General features: G+C 44.5%; 1 protein-coding gene across 4 annotated transcripts in view; it reads right to left on the bottom strand.

Annotated features, from left to right (window-relative positions):
• The window catches only part of HERC2 (HECT and RLD domain containing E3 ubiquitin protein ligase 2), a 194,051-nt gene that overhangs the window by 85,690 nt on the left and 81,876 nt on the right, over positions 1 to 26,485 (bottom strand). For all 4 annotated transcript variants that reach the window (XM_059720957.1, XM_059720960.1, XM_059720959.1 and 1 more), the window contains exons 24-31: positions 25,261 to 25,431; positions 25,038 to 25,141; positions 24,594 to 24,744; positions 7,675 to 7,889; positions 2,916 to 3,048; positions 2,613 to 2,740; positions 2,284 to 2,479; positions 423 to 559 (exon numbers count right to left, since the gene is read on the bottom strand). In XM_059720957.1, coding sequence (XP_059576940.1) covers positions 423 to 559; positions 2,284 to 2,479; positions 2,613 to 2,740; positions 2,916 to 3,048; positions 7,675 to 7,889; positions 24,594 to 24,744; positions 25,038 to 25,141; positions 25,261 to 25,431 — 1,235 coding nt within the window. The remainder of the gene's footprint in view (positions 1 to 422; positions 560 to 2,283; positions 2,480 to 2,612; positions 2,741 to 2,915; positions 3,049 to 7,674; positions 7,890 to 24,593; positions 24,745 to 25,037; positions 25,142 to 25,260; positions 25,432 to 26,485) is intronic.

Below are 26,485 nucleotides of genomic sequence, written 5' to 3'. Positions count from 1 at the left end.
GTGTAACAAGCTGAAAGTATCATGCGTCTCGTGTCCAATTTTAAGATTTAAAACCTTACAATGCCAAGGAATAGTTTCAAATGAATACTATGGTTGTAATGTTAAATGCCATTTCCAAATGCCTTGGAAATTAAAGAAGCCAAATCAACCACTTTTTTTTTTTTTATTCTGAAGTGAAACCAATAGAAGGGTATCACTAATCTTTAAAAAAACAGAGCACCTAGTACATTAAAGCTTGATTTAAGAAAATACTGTAAATTTAATTAAAACATTAAGCAGCTGTAATGTACTTGATATCAAGCTGATAACTGCTCATTTCAAATATGAAAACTTGAATTCCTGTGTTAGTTTAGGGGAGGGGTATTTTTATTATTTTGTTATAGTTCAGTTCAGAAGACTATAGAGAATAAGTGATACTCCACCTTAGGCGACTTGATTGGTATGGGCCTTTTATCAATGGCAGCAGGACTGTGAGGTACAACACATGACTCTTCCAAGTCACTCTCTTCATTTCCAATTTTAGATTCTTCCACATCAGCAGATTCTGATTTTTTTGGAACTAAAAAAAAAAAAAAAGAAACAAAAAACAAAAACAAAGAAAAAATCACTCCATTTCCCTGATCTATTTCTATGCTGTAAATATTTAGATTTACACGTTTGCCTGGTCATATTTCATTTTATTTTTACTAAATATATAAAAGGTGTCCATCTCATTTATAATATTTAAATACACTTATAAATCAACTACTGATTCAGACAGTTTGTATTATGTGGTCTTTGGGACATTCTGTCAACAGAAACAAATGTTTTATAGAATAAGAGAACTTCATTAAATCTCTGCACAATTCAGAAAATCTTAAAACAAAACAGGAGAAAGGACTAGCACAGAAAAGTTCCTGACCGAACACACAAATATCATGCATAATAAGATAGTGAGAACGTGCTGGGGAATGCATTATACTTCTCTACAAAGATAACAACTGACAGGCAATGTTATATTTAAGTGCTTATAAAGATTTGTCTAAAGACTATACATTGGTACTTTTAGTGATACACAAAGCATAAACTGAGAATATAAACCCATTAGCAGATTTATCTTACTTTAAAACAAACTTTGGGGATAAAAGAAAACAAAGCTAATGTATGGGGCTTGATCAGAGGCAAAAAGATAAAGTCATGTAACAATGTGCAGCACTGATAAATTTTGCATTGCATGATGGCATGAAAAAAAGCTTTCACTTTATACTGAATCTTTCCCCACATGGTCCTACCCCTGACTTTTTAGATTACCAGCACCTGAGCAGTGTAGTAAAACTGGAAAGAAAAACAATTCAAATCCCACTTTGATCAATCTTAAAAAAAAAAAAAAAAAAAAATCAGTATAAATGAACAGAAGTTCTCAAATGCATAAAGACATATCAGGCTCCTATGTTTTCAAGATGCATCTTGTGTTGGCTGTCCCCATAACTACAAAATGGCAGCCTAAGATACTTGGCACGTATGTGTGTCAAAAAGCCTAATTACTGAGCCAAAAATATTAAAAGAAAAAATACATTTAATTTCAGGCAATATGAAACAGAACCAAAATGCTGTTTATCAAAGACATGCTTATATTTTCTAGAATAGCTTAAAACAGAACAACAAGCATCAAACAATATGAACATTTAAAACTTTGCAAGAAGAAAGGAACTGAGGGGTTTTTTTATTGTACCAATTGTTGCGCTAGGATAAGAGTTAGACAAACTTTCGAATGCAATCTTCATTAAGTCAAAAAATTACATATTATAAGTATCAATCTACTTGTTTATATAAAACAGTCACTGGCTTCACAGATGAAGAAAAATTCAAAAGTTAACTACCAAACATCATGCTGTCTCTCTACTGTAACGGTGACCCAGACTTTTTCCAGGAAAAAAAAACCTGTTTTGATGAGTAAGAAAGCAAGCTGAGAATTGTGCCTAAACAAGTTTCAGTCTTAAAAATGTCAAGACTGTTGAAAAGACTGAAGCCCTTAAGTCACTTTGGAAAAACAAACCTTGAAATAACATTTTCAAAATATCTTAATCTGTTACTTTCCTGACAATAGTGTATTTTGTATATCTATATATAGATATTTATCGAGAGGGAAGAGGGATCTATGTATTAGTGGCATTTCATTTTAACCATGGAAAAATGTGGATTTGGGGTTACCTTTTTTAATCCGAAAATTGGGGATTTTTTTTTTTTTTTAAATCAGAGGAAACCAGGATCCGTTTATTATATATTACGCAGCTATTGCCTTACCTCTCTTTTTTCTTTTCTCTCTAATGATCTTCTGAACTATTCTCCGCCAGCGGGGCAAGGAGCTCAGAAGTTTAAACTTGGACATTATGGAGAGATCATTGCAGACTGCAGGACGTAATTCATTGAACAGGAACCGCAAACGTTCAATAACAGGAGCACAGACTTCCTTGTAGGAGCGGCCTTGTTCCTGATGGGTCTAAAACAGAAATGGAATGCTTACACACATACATATATACATAAAACAGCAAGCAAATAAAAACATCAGTTGCCAACTTAATTATTTTTAAATGAAATAATTAAGGTGAAAAAACATAGAACTCAGAGATTACCTTAATTAGTGAACATTTTGCTTGGTACACAACACGACACACATCCACTACAGATTTTGGTAACGTCCTGTGTTTGACTTGGTCCACTCCTAATGTAGATGGGTGAACTAAAGACAATGCCACGTGCCCTTAACAGGAAAAAAACAAACTAAAAATATCTATTTTTATTTATCTATTTTTAGAAACAGATTAAGAAAAAGAGTATAAAGAGCCAAAAAAGTGAAAAAAGGGGGGAGGAAGAAGGTATAAAGCAGGAAGGGGGTGGGGGGGGCAACCCTACACAGCTCTCTCAAGTCTACTTACCTAAATCCTCATGCTTCAAAAGGCAACATAACAATAAACGTCCTACTTCTTCCACAGGATGTTCAGGAGGGAATGTAATTGGCGTTGTCAAATGACACTGTTTACAGTATCTCTCTATCTGACATAAGAAATCCTACAAAAACAGCCAAACACACAACACTGTACAAAAAACACTTCGCAGAACACAACAGGCAGTAATCAAGTTAAAAATCCAACAACCCTCATAACCTAACTAAAATTCAGAAGACAGACTGGGTAACAGATACAAAATTAACTAAAATTAACAAAAGTACAAGTTAGTATACTAACAAAATAATAAAGATCCATGCACTCATCAATCCTGTACTGAAGGCAATAGCACAAAGAACCCATCAGGCACAATACAGTCATAATGAAAAAAAGCTTCCATGACTTCTGGTCTTCTCCCAGACAGCCATCTTATTTAAACTCATTCTTAAGTACTTCCCACAGTTCCTCACTGCTATCTCTGCCCAGGCTCCCAAGAAGAATTTTTAAAAACATTGTTTATTGGTTTTATGTTGGAAAAGGGGGTGAGATCCTGAAATTGATTTGCACTGAGGGAGAATTATAGTGGAGTTCTGAAAGCAGGAACCAATCCAAGCACAAGTAGTAAATAATAATTTCACAACCCCTAGTAATGTAAACTACTTCATAAAATCCCTATGATGCAAGGGAGTATACAACTAAGAAATAAAATGCAGGAAGGTCACTAAACTAACAGCATCTTTGGCTCCCCCCCCCCAAAGTGAAGACAATTCCATCTTAGTGTAACTGGGGATCAGCCACAAATTGCCAATATTACTAAATCTGGCCGCACCCAAAGAGTGGTGGTGGATGGGTCATTTTCAGCCTGGAGGGACATGGGCAGTGGGGTCCCCCAGGGCTCGGTCCTCGGACCCGCGCTGTTCAACATCTTCATCAGTGACTTGGACGAGGGGGTAAAAAGCACCCTACTCAAATTTGCTGATGACACTAAGTTGTGGGGGGATGTGGGCATGCTAGAAGGGAGGAATAGGTTGCAATTGGACCTAGACAGGTTACAGGGGTGGGCAGATGAGAACAGGATGGGTTTCAACACTGACAAGTGCAAGGTGCTGCACCTGGGGAGGAAGAACCAGCAGCATACCTACCGGCTGGGGAACTCCCTTCTCGACAGTGCAGAGGCAGAAAAGGATCTTGGAATCATTACTGATGCCAAAATGAACATGGGCCGACAGTGTGGGGACGCAGTCAGGAAGGCCAGCCACACCCTGTCATGCATCCACAGATGCATCTTGAGCAGGTCCAAGGAGGTGATCCTCCCCCTCTATGCAACACTAGTCAGGCTGCAGTTGGAGTACTGCATCCAGTTCTGGGCGCCACACTTCAGGAGGGATGCGGACAGCATTGAGAGGGTTCAGAGGAAGGCAACCTGCATGATCAGGAGGCAGCAAGGCAGGTCCTACGAGGGGAGGCTACAGGACCTGAACCTGTTCAGCTTCCACAAGAGGAGGCTGAGGGGGGGATCTAGTGGCCATTTACAAACTAGTCAGAGGGGACCATCAGGCATTAGGCGAGTCCCTGTTCCCCCGAGCACTCCCAGGAGTGACTAGAAATAACGGTCACAAGCTGGCAGAGGGTAGATTCAGACTAGACATCAGGAGGCGCTACTTCACAGTCAGGGTGGCTAGGTGCTGGAACCAATTCCCAGAGAAGTGGTGCTGGCTCCTACCCAGGGGGTCTTGAAGAAGAGGTTAGACGAACACTTTGCTGGGGTTGTTTGACCCCAGTACTTTTTCCTGCCATGGCAGGGGGTCGGACTTGATGATCTGCTCAGGTCCCTTCCGACCCTACCAACTATGAAACTACGAAACTAAATAGACCTGAGAAAATATTAAATATAATTTCCCATAACAATATATTTAAATCTTTCAGCTCCAATAGGTCTATTAGCTATTAATTAGAACTACTGGAGTTGTTTCCTCTGGCTTCTGTAAACCTATAATGGTGAATGTCAGAAAGGAAATGAGGATAGATCACTATAAATATATCCATCCAGTTCAATGCTCTCCCTCTGTAACATCTGCTTCTGCAACTGTCGGACATATTACTAGGCTAGAAAGACCATTGGTGTGACCCAGCATGGCACTTATGTTTTTATGTATCACTTGAAAAAGGTAAGGTTTTTTGTTCAATCGAATTCAAGGCAGAAAGTTTATTCCCTACTAGTTCTCAGCTATACTTTTAGGAACACTTTTTCCAAAATACTTGTTTCACCTAGCTTTTAAATTGGGTATTCAGGTCCAGCTCTCATATGAGATGCACAGGAGGGACCTGGGACCCTGGGACTCCCCAGGCCACTCAAAGCCGGAAAGCTAGGAGATCCCCCTACAGGCAGCTGCTCAAAACTGCCTACCTATAACCACTGCAGCAGCAAGTGAGGACCACATGGGAGCAATAAAACCCACCTGGTCTCCTACTCATATAAACACCCAGGCAGCCAGGTGACCACAGTCATCTTGCATTATGGTGGTGATGGGTACGTTGCACACCCCTAGGCTTCCTGGACTGGATTGCCCGCCCACCCGGTGCCTCAGAGGTCTCCGCTCAGACAGAGCCTATGGTCCTGGCCTCCATGCATACGAAGCCCTTCACTCCAGGCTGCACGGGCTGCCCAACATCTGCTGGATGCTGGGATCACAGGCAAGGGCATGGGAGCTCCTACTTGTGGGCTGTGCTCCCTGGTGGAGGCTCTGGAGGGCTGGGTGAAGGAGTTACAAGGAGGTGGACAGGCTGCGTACCATCAGGGATCACGAGGGAAAGACTGATGCTTACTGCCAGGCTCTGCACTTGGAGAAGAACACCACAGAGACCAAGCTCATGAACAGGCCTGAAGAAGATACCCCAACTGATAGCCAGTGGAAACTGATCGCATCAGTACTGAAGCCACGATATGCATCAGTTGTCCCACCAATAACACTGCACAAGTTACGAAGCCCTCTCACCATCGACAGACTATGCACCCGTGCGGGATCAACCAACCCCAGAAAGGAAATAATGTAGAGTGATAGGCATGAGAAACTGCTGCGGGGCCAAGGGAGAGCCATCTGTTGGCAAGACCCCTTTGCTCGAGAGGTCTGCTGCTTTCCAAGAGGCAAGATTTGTGATGTTACAGAAAGTATCCCTAAACTGGTCCACCCTACTGATCACTACCACCACATGCTCCTTGTCCATGTGGGCACCAATGACACAGCAAGAAGTAAACCTGGGAGGATCATGAGAGACTACAGAACCATGGGGGCAAAGCTCAAGGACCTAGGAGCGCAAGTCATCTTCTCCACAATCCTCAGTCAGGAGTCACAGCCATTGGAGGGGAGTGTATCAAGGTCAACTGTAGGCTTAGAGGATGGTGTCACCACATGGACTTTGGATACCTTGACCTTGGTATGCAGCTTAACTACAGGGCCTACACAAGGGATGGTATTCGTCACCAACTTGTCGACAAAAGCTTTAAACTAGGCATGTCCAGGGCTGGGGAAAAGGTTCTGCTGCTGAACCAGAATCCACTAGCCACAATGACACATGGCAGGGCATTCAAACAACAGATGTCCAGATGAGTACTGACATCTTGAGGCAGAGACAACATGACAGAAACCCTGAGGTGACTAGGGGAGAGCTCAGATGCCTTCATAGGAATGCTAGTAGCATAGGAAATAAACAGGAAGAACTGGCACTCCTTCTGGCTGATGAGGATTTTGACTTGATTGGGTTGACTGAGACCTGGTGAGATGATACATGTGACTGGGCAGTAAATATTGAGGGTTACAGGCTTTATAGGAAGTATCAGATTAAGAAGGGAGGAGGTGTGGCCCTCTACATGAACGAGCACTGCCCCTCCCTGCAGATCACCTTTGACAGCATGGGCATAACGAAATCGAATGAAGTTTAACAGGGAAAAGTGCAAGGGCGTTCATCTGGGTAGGAAGTACCCCACCACAAATATACAATGAGTGGTGGTTCACTGGCTGGCACAGCATCTGAACAAGACCTGAGGGTCATGATCAACTGGAAGATGAGTATGGGCCAACAGTGTGACGAGGTTGCCAAAAGGGCAAACAAAACTCTCCTGTGCATCAGCCACTGAGACACCAATAAATGCAGGGAGATACTCCTCCCTCTCTATTTGGCATTGGTGAGGCCTCAGCTGGAGTACTGTGCCCAGTTCTGGGCACCACACTTCAAGAAGGATGTGGATAAGCTCAATAGGGTGCAAAGAAAGGCCATCCTTTTGGTTAAGGGCATAGAGGGTAGGCCCTATAAGACTGGGAACTGGGCCTGTTTAGCTTAAGGAAGAGAAGGCTTGAGAGGTACTGGTAGGCAATTATCAAGTCACATTGCGGGGAGCATCAAGAACTAGGAGATCAACTATTCAGGAGGGCACGTCAAGGGAGGACAAGAGCCAATGGGCATAAACTAATAGAGAGTAAAAATTCAGGTTGGATATAAGGAAATACTTTCTCTGTAAAGGTCACCAGAATCTGGAACACTCCCAGCAGAGGTGGTGCAGGCACCCTACTTGGAGGTGTTTGAGATGAGGCTGGACAGGCACTGTGTCAAGCTCATCTGAGCCCAATAACTTCCTGCCCACAACAGGGGACAAGAATTGATGACCTCACAGGTCCTTTCTGGTTCTATAATTGGCTTTAGCAAGAGTCAACATTTTTTCAGTTTTGTGGTGGAAAGAGACAGGAAATCTTACCTTCACAGTGTGATCCTGAATATTGTTATCCGCAATGGCTTGCAGAAAAGGCTGTGAATGGTCACTCAATGTGAGTCGATGTGAATATAGCTTTGATTTGTTTGGGGTGGTGTTACCCGGTGAGCTGCAGTGGTCTTCATCTTTCTCCTCATTGTAACTGTAATGTATTTGACTGGTTTGCAAACCTCCAGAGAAGATAGATGACCTAAGCCATTCTAATAAGAGGGAAAACAAAATGTAGATATAAGTTTTGCTGTGCAACTAAGCTGTCTAAACTAAATATTTTTTCCATAAAATGAAAAAAAAAAAAAAAAACGTTTTCATGAAACAAGAATAAATTTAACAGCCACTCGTACACAGTGGCTCACGTTCTCAGCTTCTCATACTGGTTTTCCTGAGGCTTAATCAGTAAAATAATTGACAAAACATCTTTAAGTACAAGTTAGCTAATATGTGAACAAAATGTGAGAAGAAATTTCCCACTGATCATTAGCTGTGACAGGATCATGAAGGTCTTTGCAAGTATTCTATGAATCACACTGCGACAGATCCAATCTAATCCAGAAAAACAGTCTAGAAGGGACCCTCAACGGTATCTCTCTCAAGGTCATTAACTCTCTTCTTAAATCATCTGGTCCAAACCCCTGCTCAGGCAGGAGTAGGTTTAAATCAGCCCAGACAAATATTTGTCTAACTTATATGTCAACAGTGCTTTGGGTAATGTTCCAGCGCTAAACCAAAAACCTACTTAGAAAGCTGTTGCTAATATCAAACCAAATTCCTCCGGGGGAGATTTAAAACCCACTAAGTATTTCCCTGTCCTGTTAGCACCACAAAGTGTCAACTTTCTCTTCATAACAGGTTTTTTCTTCAAATACAAAAATGATCAAGTCCTTGCTTAGTCTTCTCTTCCCTAAACTAAAAAAACCTGTTCTTCCAATTTTTCCTCACATATCACTTTTAAGCCCTCTAATACTTTTGTTGTTCTCTTCTGGTGTGTGTGGAGGTGTGTGGGAGTTTCCAAACTGGACACCAGCAAGACCTCACTAGTGAATACCATGACTCTCACAAAAACATACTTTTCCATATATCCAGAAGAGCATCAGTTCCCCCCCCCCACCCCTATATGGGGGTTCTTTCAAGTTAGTGATCCTTTAATGTCATTTAATGCCATCCCCTTTTCAGATTATTTTCCCATTTATAAAGGTCATTTTGAACCCTCCAAAGTGTCTGCTACCACACCCAGCCTTGAATCATTCACAAATGTATTAAGTGTACTCAGTTCCATCTTCCATCCTCTTATTTCTAACGCAACTTTTTTTGTTATGTTACATCTCTGTTGGCTATATTTCAAATCATGTTTCAGCCTTTCTAATTTCTAACATGTACTTCCATTATAGCCTTATACTCATTCTCATGGCCAGGTTTCTACTTTGGTAAGTTTTAAGTTCCAGAACACTGAAGAGTTTCAAGCATGGTTTAAGCAAACTCTCTTCTTGTTCATATGCTCTTGGGCCTTAAACATTGTCTGTTAAGAACAACCAACTTTCCTGGATTCCTTTTTCTTGTAGGTAGGCTTCCATGGGTAGCAAGCCTAAAGCTGCCTGAGTTTGTTAAAGTCTACTTTTACACAGACCAATGTTCTTATTCCGCTATCCTCCTTTTTTCCTTGGTATCATGAACTCTATCGCTGAAAAAAACTATCACACCATTAGCCATCCCTCTGCAAATTCTCAACCAATTCCTCCCTATTAGTAAGAAGCCAATGGAGAAGAGCTTAATTCCCATCAGCTTTTCTATCATGTATATGAAAAATTGACCTTACCACAATTTAAGAATTTGGATGGTCTGAGCACTACTGTTTTACACTTTCCCAGCAAGTATCACAACCATTAAAAACTTCCCATAACTCCCAGATTCAGTGATGTGGAAGTTTTATTTAATTTTTAAAAGGCTTTATTCATCTGCTTCCTCTTCGTGGCTTGGTAATGGTGGTCTAAAGTAGAAAATTATCCTTGCTGTCTTCCCCTTTTACTCAGACTTTCAATACGTTCACCTCCTATTTGGTTCTGAACCTCAGAACCAGGATATTATACATGCAAACTGTATACTGTGAAGCAACATCTTTTTCCCCTGCCCATCTTCCCCAAGTGAGCTATATCCATCCATATCGCTATCTAGTCATATCTCCTATGCCAAACAATCATAATTTTATGTACTAGGATTTCAAGTTCTTCCCACTTATTTCTAATATTTCTTGCAATCAGCATAACAATCCTAATTCTCTCTTAAAACCTTGTTAATATTTCTCATATTGCTTCCTTCATCTTCATTCCCCTGATCTTCGCTTACATATGGGCTTTTGTTTCCCGCCGCTGTTGAACCCCATTTATAGACCTCCTCCTTAAATGCTATTCCCCCTCTTTGATAAGTAGATCTTAAGATCTAGTCATGCTTTCCTCCTAATCCTCTTTAATTACTACCACCACCACCCTTCTTTGTGAGTTGGTTTTTGTTTTGGGGTTTTGTTTGGGGTTTTTTGTTTTTGGTTTGTTTTGTGGTTGTTTTTGGTTTGTTTTGTGGTTGTTTGTTTTGTGGTTGTTTGTTTGTTTGTTTTGTGTTTGTTTGTTTGTTTGTGTGTTTTTGGGGGGGTTGAGATGTGGCCAAAATAAAACCAAACAAAAGTGGGGAGGAAAGGAGAAAGGAGCAACTAATTGCTTATCTTTGCCCACACAAATTCTTTTTCCCTGGATAATGAAACAAAAGAACTATCCATAACAGATGCTAATCTTATCACTTAATGCGCTGCTGGAAGGCACTCAAAGACCAAACAGTGATGAAAGTAATATATAACCCATATAAACCAGAAACAGATACTGCAGTATTTCAGACAAGGCAATAGCAACAACTTTAATAAAACCACTCCATATAATAAGCATTTTTTCCATATTATTTTCCATTCACACTCAACTACATTCTCTCTTAGCCTCATGGATAAATTCAACAAACCCACACAGAAGGAAGCACAGGGTTAGCAAAAGGATAAAACTACTGGCTGGAATAGACCAACAATATTTGAGCCTTAAAAAAAAATCATGATAGATACTACACATGTGGTAGATGAAGAGTGAAGGCCTCTTACAGATTTTGATTTACATACTATAAAACAAAGGTCGCCATTAAAAGTGAGGAATTTTTTTTAGTCTATGACAATTCATTATGCTATTGCAGACTTTATCCCACTGAATGCTCATGTCCATCACCCACCACCCACTCCTGGGCAGTGCAAGCTACAACGCAGCATTGTTGAATCCCTCCCATAAAAACCAAAACAAAAAAACCCCACAAAACCAAAAGGATTATCCTTGCTGCTGCTCTCATTTTACTTTAAACGAGACCAATACTTGCCTCTGCCCTCCCCCTTCCCCCTTATGCCCCGATTTCAAAAATAATGCCACAGCAAATTTCCTTGGCAATCACTGTACGTAAAATATTGATGATTTGATAAACCCATATTACCACAGGAAAAAAAAATCCCAACAGTTACATGCAGAAAGTACTCAAATCAAGCCTTCAAATTGCCATGGAGAGTGGTTTATCGTGTTTCACAGTAGTTGACTGTCCCAAACTCCTGGTTGACACAGGAGTCCCAAGAATACCCTCTGCAAAAACAATACATATTAGGCCAAATTCTTCTTGGTTTTTGCAAACAGTCATTTCCACTGCCTTCTCGTTACATATAGCTCAATATTACATTCTCTATGGTTCAGACAGCCCGGAAAACCAGAAGCATCAGATTTGTGTAACTGAAAACAACCCTTTGAGTATTACCATGTGCCATCAGTAGGGCTGTGAGACACTTGGGTAGCTGATTTGATTCAGAGGAGATTTGGCAGCCAAATCTCCAAATCAAAAAAAAATTTAAAATCGAGAGACCCATTAATCTCTCCGAATCAATTCAAAGAGATTCGGAGATTCATCCATAGACTGTACAGGCAGGCACTAGGAAGTGCTGGCAGGAGCAGCTGAGGGAGCAGCCGGGGGAGCCCCAGCTTGATCCAGCAGCCCCTGGAGAAGCTGTGGCTCGTCCGGCTGCTCCTGCAGTTGCCCCAACCCCGCCAGGGTGAAGCAGGCAGTGCTGGCAGCCCCAAGAGAAGCTGTGGGGATCAACTGGCAAGCTGGGGGATGGAACAGGGGCTTCCCCCCCAGCTCCCGGTTTGATCCCCCAGCTCCTGCAGCTTTTCCTGGGGCTGCCACTACTGCCTGCCTCACCCGGGGGGGGGGGGGGGGGTGCGCGCGCGCGTGTGCAGCAGGGCTAGCAGGCAGACGAGCCATGGCTTAAACTGGCAACCTTGGGAAAAGCCACAGGGGCTAGGGGAAGGAACGGGGGCCGGGAGAAGGAACAGGGGCTTCCCCCCAGGTCCCCCATGATTGAGAAGAGGAAGGTACCACAGCATCTCAACAACTGCAGGGAGATTAAGGATTTCTCCCTGAAGCTAAGGGGAGAATGATGACCACTTCTTACATTTCTTTTATAGCTGGGCTATCCAGCTGGCAGCACTGGGCCACATGCAGCCCATGAGGGGCTCATGGGCTCCTAAATGACCATCACTCTCCCCATTGTTTCTGTGGCTGCAGCAGCCAGGAACTTTGGGGCACAGCAGCAGAGCTAAAGGAGACCATGTAAACTCACTGTCCATGCAACAGGGGGCAGGAGGAGGGGGGGAGGAGCAAAGCACAGGAGGAGCTCATGCTATTCATATAGCATGCAGCTTCTAGCCCCTCTGAAGCTGGACAGCCCTGTTTAAGGGGCTGGAACTTTCCTCGCAGTGACTCAAGCTCTGAAGGGCTGACAGGAGCTGGTGACAAAGGCTTTGGAGGAAGAGGAGCTGGGATGAGACGCTGTTAGTGGCTTCCTCAGAGATGTGCTTTTGTGGATGAAATCCCACCAAAGACTGCTGCACAGAGCCTGTGAGGGACAGCATCAGTCCACCCCACTATACACTTTGATCCCTTGTACACTGTCACTCTCCATACAGGGCTCCATACTGCTGTTTGATGCCCCTGCACACACTTCTCTGGTTTAGCACTTCTATTTTCTCACTGGCTTAAAAAAAAAAATTCAATCACAGTTAATTAAGTTTTGTTATTACTGTTCCCTGCATACTTGTCAATGCATGTTCAGTCAAAGAAGAATCAAAGTCAAAGCATATATCACTTGAGGACACCTGCACGCGGTGGTAGTCAAGTCCTTCCTCATGAAATCTGTGTGCTCCTGCCTGTTATGGCCATGGCATGCCAGCTGTGGTTAGTCAATCGGTCAAGCAGCCGGTCCACTTCCTGCACCCTTCCCTTGCCCAGTGACTTATCCCTTGCCTTGAAGATAGTATGCAAAATACAGCAGGCCAGGACCATCTTGTTAAAGCAATGGTTAGATCCTACTCCACCTCCAGTCAAGAAAGGTGGAGCGAGACCGCACTTAAAGAAGGATGTGGCCTTGAATATTTTCCCTACTCCTCTTGAGCTACCTAAAGGTTCATAGTTTCATAGTTGGTAGGGTCGGAAGGGACCTGGGTAGATCATCAAGCCCAACCCCCTGCCATGGCAGGAAAGAGTACTGGGGTCAAACGACCCCCAGCAAGGTGTTCATCTAGCCTTCTCTTAAAGACCCTCTTAAAGATCCTCTTTGGACTGAACATTAGGAAGAACTTCTTCACAGTTAGAGTGGCTAAGGTCTGGAATGGGCTGCCAAGGGAGGTGGTGCTCTCCCCTACCCTGGGAGTCTTCAAGAGAAGGTTGGATATGCATCTAGCTGGGGTCATCTAGACCCAGCACTCTTTCCTGCCTATGCAGGGGGTCAGACTCGATCTATTGAGGTCCCTTCCGACCCTAACATCTATGAATCTATGAAAACCCCCAGGGTAGGAGCCAGCACCACTTCTCTTGGAAGTTGGTTCCAGCTCCTAGCCACCCTGACACTGAAGCAGTGCCTCCTGATGTCTAGTCTGAATCTACCCTCTGCCAACTTGTGACCATTATTTCTAATCACTCCTGGGAGTGCTCGGGGGAACGGGGACTCGCCCAGTGCCTGCTGGTCCCCTCTGACTAGTTTGTAAATGGCCACTAGATCCCCCCTCAGCCTTCTCTTGTGGAGGCTGAACAGGTTCAGGCCCCTTAGTCTCTCCTCGTAGGGCCTGCCCTGCTGACCCCTGATCATGCGAGTGGCCCTCCTCTGAACCCTCTCCATGTTGTCCACATCCCTCCTGAAGTGCGGCACCCAGAACTGGATGCAGTACTCCAACTGCACCTGACCAGTGTTGCATAGAGGGAGAGGATCACCTCCTTGGACCTGCTTGAGATGCATCTGTGGATACATGACAAGGTGCGGTTGGCCTTCCTGACTGTGTAGCAGAAAGCCCCCTTTTTCCTCTTGCCTGCATTTGCTCTCCCCTCTTTGGATATGTTTCTCTTCTTCTACCTTTTCTTCCTTCCTCTCTCTTTCAGTATAAGATAAGGAATTGTGTTTTAAAGTTTGTATGCGTGTATTTTGTGTCTCCCCTTGTATTTTGATATTTTTGTCTATTTGTGTGCCATGGCATTACTCTTGTAGCTTATATTTTATACTCCTCACCTTTTAACTAAATGTGTTTAGTTTCAGAAGTAAGTTATACACTGTAACAATGTTAACAAGGGCAGGAATTAAACCGCGGCTTCCCTATATCAGGCGGGTCCCTGAAAGAGCGAGTGAATCAGTGATTGAATGCGTAACACAGTAGCAGGCAACAATTAACACCTAGGAAAACCGCAGATCAATCAATGGAAGAAATCAATAGGAGACAATGTAGCAACTGGGAATTCTCTAAACTTCACTGTTCAAGGGCTAGCAGCCCTGGTCTGAGTTAATCAACTCCGGGGACCAACTTATGGGCTGAATATCTCCAGATTGACTGCTCCCAGAGCCCTATTCAAAAATTCATCAACGGACTCCCAAACCTGCACGTACATGCAGACGACCCCTGGGGCTGACAGATGCCATCCAGTAGCCACCAAGGGGGAAGTCCCACAAGGGTCAACAACCGCTGGATTGGGCAAACCGGAAAACTGGGAAGTCACCAAAGTCTGTCAAGGACAGATAAAAAGCAGTGAAAAGTGACCCTCAGTGGCACCCTCTTGACTTCCAACTTGACCAACACCCAACCTATCCAGCCAGAAGGACCAGCTGGCGCCCCCCCTTCTGGAAGATAACACCACGCTGGAAGAAGTCTCGACTGGCCATCGACGGCAGATTCCAGCGCCTGTGAGATACATATACCCGACTCTTGTAGCTCACTACTGTGTGTGTGCGCGCGCGCGTGTGTGTGTGGGGGGGGGGGGTAGGAGGTCGGGGGCGACCAGCCCCAAGGTTTATGTTCTGACTTCATTACAGTGTTTCAATCCACCTAATAAACCAGAATTAAGGACCCCGAGTTGGACATTTGTAGCCAACAACTGCGTCCCCACACTGTTGGCCCATGTTCATTTTGGCATCAATAATGACTCCAAGATCCTTTTCTGCCTCTGCACTGATAAGAAGGGAGTTCCCCAGCCTGTAGGTATGCTGCTGGTTCTTCCCCTCCAGGTGTAGTACCTTGCACTTGTCAGTGTTGAAACCCATCCTGTTCTCATTCGCCCACACCTGAAACCTTTCTAGGTTCAATTGCAGCCTATTCCTCCCTTCTAGCGTGCCCACTTCCCCCCACATCTTAGTGATGTCTGTCAATTTAAACAGGGTGCTTTTTACCCCCTCGTCCAAGTCGCTGATCAAGATGTTGAACAGTGCAGGCCTGAGGACCGAGCCCTGGGGGACCCCACTGCCCACATCCCTCCAGGTCGAAAATGACTCGTCTACCACCACTCTCTGGGTGCGGCCCTCCAGCCAGTTAGCAACGCATTTGACTGTGTAGGTGTCGATGCCACAGTCCCCTAGTTGTTTTTTTTTTAATGAGAATGGGGTGAGAGACAGTGTCGAAGGCCTTCCTGAAGTCCAGTAAGACTACGTCCACTGCTACCCCTGCATCTAAGGATGTTGTGACCTGGTCATAGAAGGCCACCAAGTTGATCTGACAGGACCTGCCTCTAATGAACCTGTGTTGGTTGCCCCTAAGCATAATCTCCCCTGCTGGCCCCTCGTGGACATGCGCCATGATAATTCTCTCAAAAAGCTTACCCAGGACTGAGGTAAGACTGACTGACCTATAGTTTCCTGGGTCCTCCTTCCTCCCTTTTTTGAAAATGGGAACCACATTGGCCCTTTTCCAATCCTCTGGCACCACGCCAGAGCACCACAAGTGCTCGTAAAACCGTGCCAGGGGTCCCGCAGTGACCTCTGCTAATTCCCTCAGCACTCTGGGGTGGAGATCATCAGGAACAGAGGTTCATTCAACCATTGTCTTGCAGCTGCTTAGCTAGCAACTAAACACTTGTTTCCTGGGTTTAAAGCATCCTGCGAATACGTTTATAAATCTTGGGAAAAGTTGATCAGCTGGGTCACCAAGAAGCAGGAGGAAAAAATCATTGTGGTGGAAACAGCACTGCCAAAGGCTCCCTTGACTCATTGGTGAAACAGTGCTAGAGTGGTACGAAACCCTGGTATTCCACCTCATGGTGAATCTCACATGATGCTCTACAACACTCTAAGACAGAGCAAGAATTGGGATCAATTCCACCAAACTGACCCAGGCTATGTAAGTATCATCATGTCTGAATATAATAAGCTATTATAGCTAGATGCTAACATGTCCACTAGCTGCTAAAATGATACAATATCATGCTGTTATACAAGCTGCCTTTATCCTATGCCAGTTTGCCCATACCCACAGAAACTACATTCTTTTTTCCTGCACTAAGTGTCCTCACAAGTTTGATCCAGGAAGTGAAGCATGAAACAAATCAAGTAATTGACCTGTAAAAGAAAAACTCAAGACCATTTCATTTCCACCTACAAAAAATTTTACAATCTTTGCATTCTCCTACACCTGAAGAAGGGCGAGTGTGCCTGAAAACTTGCAAACTAAGAAAAAAAAATTGCAAATATCTAGTTGGTCTAATAAAAGATATTACACCTCTACCACAAGTTCTGATTCCTTTTGCCTGTAGACCAATACAGCTACAACCTTTATCCCCGAAACTCCAGACCAGTAAGACAAAGCAGTTCACAAGATCTCCAGGAAACTATAAAATTGAAATGGAAAGAAAGCAAATATAGAATAGGCTAAATCACAAACGTCATAAACGAGAGTAAAAGCAGCTTGTAATTTGCTTAAATTATACCACAATAGAGGCTAAGCAGGAGTATATACTCCACCTAATAATTCTGGCCTAACTTTGTTCACAAGTTGACTATTATGTGCTGCTTAGTAGCCAGGTGGAAAGGTGACAAATCTCTCTTGATGCCTTGTGAGATAAGCCTCATTGCCTTCAGTCAGATTGAGCCCAAGGAACTCAGAAATCTTAGGCTTTTACTTCCACTGGCTGCTCACTTCCTCCCCAAATTGTGCTACCCAGTGCAGTAGTCTGGGAGCTGACCTTGCCTGTGAAGGTGAAAAAGGCATGGAGTACACTTCAGCCTTTTCTGCGTGATCTGCCACTAGGTTGCCTCCCCCTTTCACATTTTCCCTGATCTTTCTCTTGTTGCTGACATACTTGTAGAAACCAGCTCTCTTCAACAGCTTTATCAACAGCGTGGATATTGGTGTCAGAAGCACACTGGCCAAGTTCACCGATGACACTAAACTTTGGGGCAAAGCATCCACACCTGAGTATAGGCTAGTGATCCAGGCTGATTTGGATAAGCTTAGTAAGTGGGCAGATATAACCTGATGCTGTTCAATACCAAAAAATGCAAGGTATTCCAATCCCAAAAATGCAAGGGGGGAGGGGGGCGGGGGAGAACCTGCAGCACACTTATAGGCTTGGCAGCGCTATGCTCGCTAGGCACCACTGCTGAAAGAGACTTGGGGGTCAGGATTGACCACAAGATGAACAGCAAGATGAGCCACCAGTGCGATGTTGCAGCTGGTAAAACAAACAAAACTCTGGCTTGCATCCATAGATGATTCTCAAGTAAATCCTAGGATGTCATCCTCCCGCTGTACTCAGCCTTGGTGAGGCCACAGCTGGAATATTGCATCCAGTTCTGGGCTCCACAATTCAAGAAGGATGTCAAGAAGCTTGAGAGAGTCCAGAGGAGAGCCATGAGCCTGATCAGAGGGCAAGAGAATAGGCCTTATGATGGGAGGCTTAGAGCCATGGGACTCTTCAGCTTGGAAAAAGCACAGGCTTGGGGGGGGGGGAGGAGACACGGACACGACCTGGTGGTTGCCTGTAAGTATAAAAGGGGTGTGCATCAGGATCTGAGGGGGCATCTGTTCACCAGAGTGCCCCAAGGGATAACAAGGACCAACAGTCAAACTCCTCCAAGACCGTTTTAGGCTGGACATAAGGAAAAACTTCTTTACTGTCCAAGCCCCCAAGGCCTGGAATAGACTCCCTCCAGAAGTGGTGCAGGCACCTACTCTGGACTCTTTCAAGAAACGTTTGGATGCTTATCTTGCTGGGATCCTCTGACCCTAGCTGACTTCTTGCCCCTGGGGCAGGGGGCTGGACTTGATGATCTTCAAGGTCCCTTCCAGTCCTAACCTCTATGAATCTATGAAACCCTTCTTGTTACCCTTTACATCCCCTGCTAGTTGCAACTCTAATTTCACTTTGACCTTCCCAATTTCATCACAAGCAATACTCTTATACTCCTCCCTAGTCATTTGTCCAAGTTTCCACATCTTGAAGCTTCCTTTCTGTGTTTCAGCTCACTGGAGTTCCCTGCTAAGCGATGCTAGTCTTTTGCCATCCTTGTTTGCCTTCCTGCATATTGGGATGGTTCATTCCTATGCACTCTGTAAAGTTTCTTTAAAATATGACCAGATCTCCTGGACTCCTTTTCCCCCCTCAGACTGACCTTCCAGGGGACCCTGCCCATCAGTTCCCAGAGTCAAAAAGTCTGCTTTTCTAAAGTTCAGGGTCCTTACTTGGCTTCTCTCCTACTTTCCTTTTCTCAGGATCCTGAACTCAATCATCTCATGGTCACTGCTGCCCATGTTGCCATCTACTACTATATTTCCTCACCAATTCATCCCAGTTTGTGAGCAGCAGATCAAGAAGAGCATGACCCCTAGTTGGCCTCTCCAACACTTACACCAAGAAGTTGCCACCAATACTCTTCAAAAACTTTCTGGATTACCTATGCACTGCTCTATTGCCCTCCCCTGCAGATGACAGAGTGACTGAAGTCCTGCATGAGAACCAAGGCCTGTGATCAGGAAGTTTCCACTAGCTGTTTAAATTAAATCTCATTCACCTCATCCTCCTGGTCTGGTGGTCTATAGCAGATCCCCACTATGACCCTTGTTGCTCTCCCCTCTGACTAGAACCCAGAGACTTTCAACAGTCCTATCTCCAGTTTCATACTGGAACTCTGAGCAATCATACAGCTCTTTTACATAAAGTGCAGCAACTCCTCTTCTCCCCATCTGTCCTTCCTGAACAGTTTATACCCATCCATGATAGTGCTCCAGTCATGTGAGCTATCCCACCAAGTTCTGTTATTCCAATCACACCATAGTTCTGGGACTGCTAGGACTTCTAAATCCTCCTGCTCGTTTCCCAGGAAAAATAAGAAGGCCTCCCCTGTCACCCCCTCCTACTTGTGCTTCCTCCAGGTTACCCACTTACCTCAAGGCTTTGGTCTACATCCCCCAGGAAACCTAGTTTAAAAGCCCTCCTCACTAGGTTAGCAAGCCTGTCTGCTCTTCCCTCTCTTTGTGACGTGGATCCAGTCTCTTCCTAGCACTCCTGCCTGGGCCCTTTCCCCCTTGACCGGAAGGATTGATGAGACTACCTGAGCCCCTGTCCCCTTAGCCCTTGCACCCAGAGCCCTGTAGCCACTTTTGATCCGCTCAGCATCTCCCCTGGCAGTATCACGGGTGGCCACATGGATAAGCAGCATGGGGTAGTAGTCAGAGGGCCAGATGAGTCTGGGTAATCCCTCCGTGAGATGTCAGATCTGGGTTCCAGGCAAGCAACAGACTTCCAAATGAAGTGGTACTTGCCCCTACCCTGGGGGTCTTCAAAAGGAGGCTAGACAGCTAGACAAGGAGGCCACCTAGCTAGGGTCATCTGACCCCAGCATCCTTCCCTGCCCATGACAGGGGGTCGGACTAGATGATCTGCTTAGGTCCCTTCCAACCCTACCAACTATGAAACTATAAAACTTCCTCAGCACTGCCTGAATAAAATGCCACAGCTACTATTTTGGGTAGAAAAACAAGGTCCCTGCTTAAAACAAGCATCCCAAGTTTTGGGAAAAGGTGGGTGGTATGTGAATAAGTACAGTAATTCCCAAAGTTAAAGAAAACAAAGTGAAAAGACTGAAGCACTCAGGAGGTGCAGTGAGACATGCTCCTGACAGATGACCATGAGCTGCCAGAATAATTCTAGAGTGTAACTGAGTGATGATGGCTTGCTTTGGATCAGTCCCCAGACCATTTATCACTGATTCTGCATAAGAGAAGCATAGATGGACAGGAGAAAATAATGCAGCCAATGAGAGATAATCAGCAGTAACACGGAAAATTGAGGGTGTGAAAATCTGGATTTTTTAAGATCCGCACAGAGCTGACACTGGAGCAATGGAGCCAGACAGCTAACATGCAAGTCACTTTGAACATTGAGAAACAGGTGCCAACAGCCCTGGAAACTGGCAATCCCCCACTGCCACTCAGTTTGGGAAGTACAGGAAACCTAGACCTGTTCAATTAGCAGCTAATCAGCTGTGAACAAACTGGCAAATGCACCCTTTCAACACTGTGCTTCCAAGATACTAGTGGGCTGCCGCATTCAATACCTGTGAGAAAAGAAGCAATTCACTGGGTAAGGGACAGGCAGGAGACTGGGTAGCAGCCTTCTTGGTAGATTGAGTGCCCATGGAGCTGTTTCAAAACTTGAGACACCTCAGCAACCCATTCTAAGTGAACAGAGGCACTTGCATCCAAAGCATGAGTTGTATGAGTTAAACACTGCAAGAAAGAATAAGTGCTCTGCAGAAGACAAGAGTGTAGTGTAGCAAAAAGAAATGTTAACTGAGCAGGCGAGGGTACATTGGGATGTCCCTTAAACCCTGTTGGTTAGTTTATTGCCATGAGAACATCTAGCTGTTGCCCAACACTTAATCCTAAGGGGAGATCTGTCACAACATTAGGAGCATGATAGGGTTTAAGTGATCAGCTCCCTCCAAATAAGCTGTTCTCACTCTCCCATAAGAAGGAGCACTATCAGCCTAAAGTACTGCTGCCTACTTGCTGCAGTTCCCATCACGATGGGCTGCTCCCCTACACTGTGAAAAGTATTAGTCAGGTCAGATTTGGAGGCAAATACTAGGAAAGAAGGTTGGAACACTGTCTTCATATTCATGCAGTTTGGCAGAACAGGAAAGTGATTACTGACTAATGCATTCCCCTCTTGAACTCAAAGATTCTCATAAAATGGCTCCAATGTTTTCCTTGCCAAGACCAAAACTTGCTTCACCACTGCAGTGCTCCTCCTAGCCTGCTCTCTCACAACCCTCCTTGCTTGGTCTATGCTTTGGCTCAGTAAGTCTCTGCAGCAGTTCCAGTGGTACTTCATCCAGAAGCATCTCTCCTCTGACAAAAGCCATCAGCTCCCCATGCATCTCTTCCTCACATTCGCCATTTAGCCACAGTCACCAGTAACAACAACTCTGAGCCCTGAAGCTGCAGTTGTCAAACCTGGAAGGTGAGAAATGCAGCAAGTTGTCACTGCTCAATCTTCAGTGACAAATTCCTTAAATTCCCTGTAATTTCTAAGGGTGCATACACACATGTGCTTTAATGCACACTAGCCTATTTTAATTCTCATTAAAGTATCACAAAAAGTGCTCTTTAGCTAATGCACATTAAAATAGGCTAATACACTTTTTTCTAGTACCTCACGATGAAGGATGCCTGTACAAAAGCATGGAGGCTACTCCGACGCACTGTAATTACAGCGTGTTAGAGCAGATTTGATTAATCGAGGCTGTTGGAGCGTGGTAATCACTGTGTTCCAAAAACCTCCCATGTGTCATGCATCAGAGTCCCTGCACTTCAAAGTGGCACTTGAACTAAACCTCGTCGAATGAATTGTCACATAAGGGGAGAAGTAGTCAGCACTCTCCAAGGAAAAAGTCAGGGTTTGACTTGAGCACTAAGTACACTGAAAAATCTGCCTATATTACCTAAGCAGATACAATCATTCAAAAGAAAGGGCTGAGGAAACACAAATCTATGCAGGGCACCTGCAGTACCCAAATGTAGGGCAGTGGTAGGGCCGCACAGCAGCCCAGCCAAGGGCTTCTGACAGCTGCAGCAAGAATGAGGAGGGAATATTGCTGAGCCTGGGGCTAGGGGAGGGACAGGAGCTGCGCAGCCGGCAGGGTTTGGGACTGAGCTGCAAGTGGTTCACTCCAGAGGCATAGCTCCTGCTGCTGCACCCACCCTAGGAGGCAGGGGGGGGTGGGGGGGTGCAGCACGTACGCCCCCAGCACCGTGCAGGGCAGGGTGGGCTGCCATTGCAGGCTGGGGCTGCACCAGGCTCTTCCCAGGAATGACTCTGAGAGGGACAGGGTGGGTGCGGGGGTCCTGCGGGCTTCATGCCCACTGACCTGGTGACGCAGCCGAGGCTGGCTCCACTCCAGCCCCTGGCTCTGGGGCCCCTCCCCCCAGAAGGTACCGGGCTAGGGCTGGTACAGGGAAGCAGCTGGGGCAGGGGAGTAGTGCCGGGCAATGACCCCGGGCACAGGGGGAAGGGACAGGCGAAGCAGGCCCCAGCCCCAATCCTGGGCCCAGCCCCAGCCCCACTCCCTTCTCCTCCCCCCTCCCCCCACAGACTTTCCTGCAAGGGGGGGGTGAGCTCAGCACCCCCACTAATTTTTTTTCTCCCTCTGCCTAAGGTTCTTCCCCCTCCCCCCACCTCCGGAGCATGTGTAAAAGTGCCCTAAGATGTTAGTCACAGATACCCTTCCCAGTTTTAGGACACCCTAGCAATGGCGAATACCTACACCTAGCTGCTCCTGCTATGCTGTTACCAAGCGAGGAGGAGTGCAAGCAGGCGAGTGACATGACTGCTCTGCTCTGGCTCTATACTGGGGTGTGCACAAGTCTAGCATCTTCATGAGCTTGTGGAGCATCACAATGAGACTGCAGGCGCCCTGCATAAATTCATGATTCCCAGGCTGCCCAAACCTTAGAAAAAGCATTTATTTGATGTACTGATGCTATTTATCAGGAAGGTACCCACAAAAGCCCCATAACAATGGATTAGAATAGCCACGTAAGGGGAGAAGTAGTCAGCACTCTCCAAGAAAAAAGTTAGGGCTTGACTTGAGCACTAAGTACACTGAAAAATCTGCCTATATTACCTAAGCAGATATGATCCCAGTCTCTTGCGATATTGGTATATACCTGCAGTGTCCATCTAGTTCCATGAAAGTATTTACTTTGGGGTACTTTGGGAATTCTATGGTGATATGAATTCATCACTTACCTGCCTGGTTAATAGTAGGAATTTCAGCACTGCAGTTTGTGAAGGGAAGGGCAAGTTTGGCCCCTGTCTGACTGCATGGGTAGACAGGGGGATTACCTTCAGGTCCATGCTTCAAATGAGATCCTTACCACCCCCCACACCCCTCCCCCAGGCCTCCTCCACATGACTGCTGTGTCTTCATTACACTTGGAATCAGCCACAATGTGGCTCGGTGCTGGGATCAGTGGCAAATCACTGCCAATTTGCTGGGAAATATATGGCATTTTGCATCTTGTGCCCATGTCTCAAATAGCAGCCTATTCCTTTTACCTCTTAGAGCAGTAATTTAAATACTTTGCATACACCACTGTCCACTATGCAGATGGCCACAGCCAACTGTCTTCACCATACAGCATCATACACATCTTGATTCCTTGTGATTTTACATAGGGCTCCTGATACCAACAACAATGAAGTAGAAGACCTCTATGTATTTCCAGTTAGTGGAGCAATAGATAGGAGCATTGCTCCTGGGTGGGTAACTTTGTGGTGGATAGCCAGATGAGATTTAAGCAGACATTTAAGAAAAAGCAGTGCCTTTATAACGAAGTTAAGGGATGCATCACACCCAGTTTCCATGACTCCAGGAATGTTGGAAGTAAACTGGCATTACCTGGGTAAGGTTACACCATGTTATATCAGTCTACGGCTATAACGAAGAGGTTTAAGGCCATTTGCCAATATAAACGCATCGTTTGTTCATACCCATAGTATGGAATAAACTATAACTATACAGGAAGTATCACAGGCGACTGGTAGGGGGTGCACATGCCCCCCCAGATTCAGGAGGCACCAGTCACTCATGGGAAGTATTCATTCTTACATCAACTGCTTTTCAGAAGGCCAGATTGAGAAGGTAACACAATGTACTGTTCTGAAAGCAAGAAATGCCCAGGAGAGCAGCTATTTATTTACACCCAAATAAAATTGAGTTAATTACAGAAACAAACAGAAGAGACAGCTGAATGTCTGCAATAAAAGAAAAAGAAAGAGGAAGAGTAAATCAAAGGGGAAAATGAAGTTACTAGTATGCAAAAGAGCTCTGTAATTGTCAAAGGAAGAAATAAAAGGTCTTTAGAGTCTAAACCAAAGAAAGGCCAAAAGGTGAAGTCCTGATTAAGTTACAGGCTATCATTTAGCCTGGTCTATCCTGTTTCCTACTTGCTTATCATAAGATATTGCATATAAGTATATAAAATACATACATTAATTACTTCTAATTTAACTGGAAATAAAGTTTGGCTTACTGGCACATTCAACTTCCACAGGAGAAAGTGGTGTACTCATTGCTAGGTAGGAAGCATGCAGTCCCAGGAGAAGACCCAGATTTCTTTCTGTGTCTATGAGAGGTGATGATAGACTGCCAAGATCAGGTGTTGTAATCACTTCTTGGTCAGGCTAAAAAGAATAAATATCAAGCAAAAAATAAACTAAAAAAGAAAATTTTAAAGTGAGCCTGTCCTTTACCTAAGAAAGCACTTATGGTAATTAACTATTAATACAACCATACATTTATAGCATCACACTAAAAGAAATTTGTGTGTCAGTCAATTGCAACCATTTGGTTTTTAGCTTTAGGATTGCTACTAAGCCTGCCACCAGCCCTAGAGATTGAAAAAAACTCCAGTTTCTTTTTTTAAATAGCTTGTTATTCTAAACATGTGGTGCCATAGGTTATTTAATCACTTTACCTCCATATACTGGCCAACACAGAAGGCATGCATTGACTCGCGTGTGTCCTCAAATTGTAAGGCAGCTTCCAAAGCAACAACAGGGTCTTCACCTGCAAACTGGGCTATAAAAAGAATGCAATAGTTCCAAAATAGCTATTTATGCCAATTGTGTTTAGTAAAATGTACTTTATATTAAGATATAGATACAAATAGAATCTTAAATATGGTTGCTGAATCTCACCAAGTACACTATTCCCAGTTAAAGATTGTGTCTGAAAGTCCTTTATATCATACACTTTTCCATCAATCACAGTCCAGAAGCCTCCATCTTTATTATGATTCTCTAGATCAGCTTTACGTATAAGTGTCACCTCTTCATTATTTCTGCTGCTCTGGCCAGTAAAAAATGAACCTATTGATAAAATAAGAAAACAAATGTTTTTATTGCAAGTATATTATTGTTAACACTGTTTTAGGAGAAACTGGCAAAATCACTTCTACACACCGAAGAGAGAATCCAGGATAAGATATTATAAAATGACACATCCTTTGTCAAAGTATTTTGGTTTTTTTTTAAATCCTAGATTCACAAATTAATTTGACTGCCAATACATCTGACAGGCACTCCACTGCTTTAGACTTAATCAGGCCTCTGCCAGACATTCAGGTAAAGGCATGCACGATCCATACAATCGCATGCCTTTGTGTGGATCGTGCATGATCCTGATCTGATGCATGATCCATACAATTGCATCTCCTGCCATGCCACACATATGGCAGAAGGCATGACTGGGATTCAGCATCAGATCCAGTCACCTCACTGCCAGTGCAGCGAAAGCCCAGGATCATGATCCCAGGCTCCCCTTGCACCAGTAACTAGCAAGCAGCAAGCTCAGCCGACAGGACTTCTAACCACGGGAGCAAACTATGGGGGAATATGGGGCACCCCTGTGGCTTCAAGCCACATCAGCTGACAGGACTTACAGCCATGGGAGTACATAGGGTGCAGCACTATCAGCTGCAGGCTACTAGACACAGGAGTGCATGGGGCAACCCCGTGGTTGCAAGCCTTCATCAGCTGATAGGGCTCCCAGCCACAGAGGAGCACCAGGCCACAAGTTCAATTAGTGGTGCGATAGGAATGAGCCATGAGGTTATTTAGTACATATTTTTTGTGGAATAATTTTGTGGCTTATTCCTTGTTTTAATCACACCATTAACTGTGATTAAAACAATCATTAACTGATTGAATGTATGGCTAGATCACAACTTAAAACATGATTACATGGTTAATCACCTCTTAGGTGTAGCATGTGGCAGGGGCATCAGATACATGACTATATAGATTGTTGTCCAGATTCATAGAAAATGTAGAAATCCCAGATGTGGCTACACCAGTGGCTCTCAGCCAGAATGCTAAGTAAGTTTCATGACTGTTGAGGTGAAAGTGGAAATGTCTTGTGTGC

Source organism: Alligator mississippiensis, chromosome 1 (genome assembly GCF_030867095.1).
Source record: "Alligator mississippiensis isolate rAllMis1 chromosome 1, rAllMis1, whole genome shotgun sequence".
In the NCBI taxonomy this organism is placed as follows: Eukaryota; Metazoa; Chordata; order Crocodylia; family Alligatoridae; genus Alligator; species Alligator mississippiensis.
Note: the sequence above shows the minus strand (reverse complement) of the source record. Positions and strands in the feature narration are given on the sequence as shown.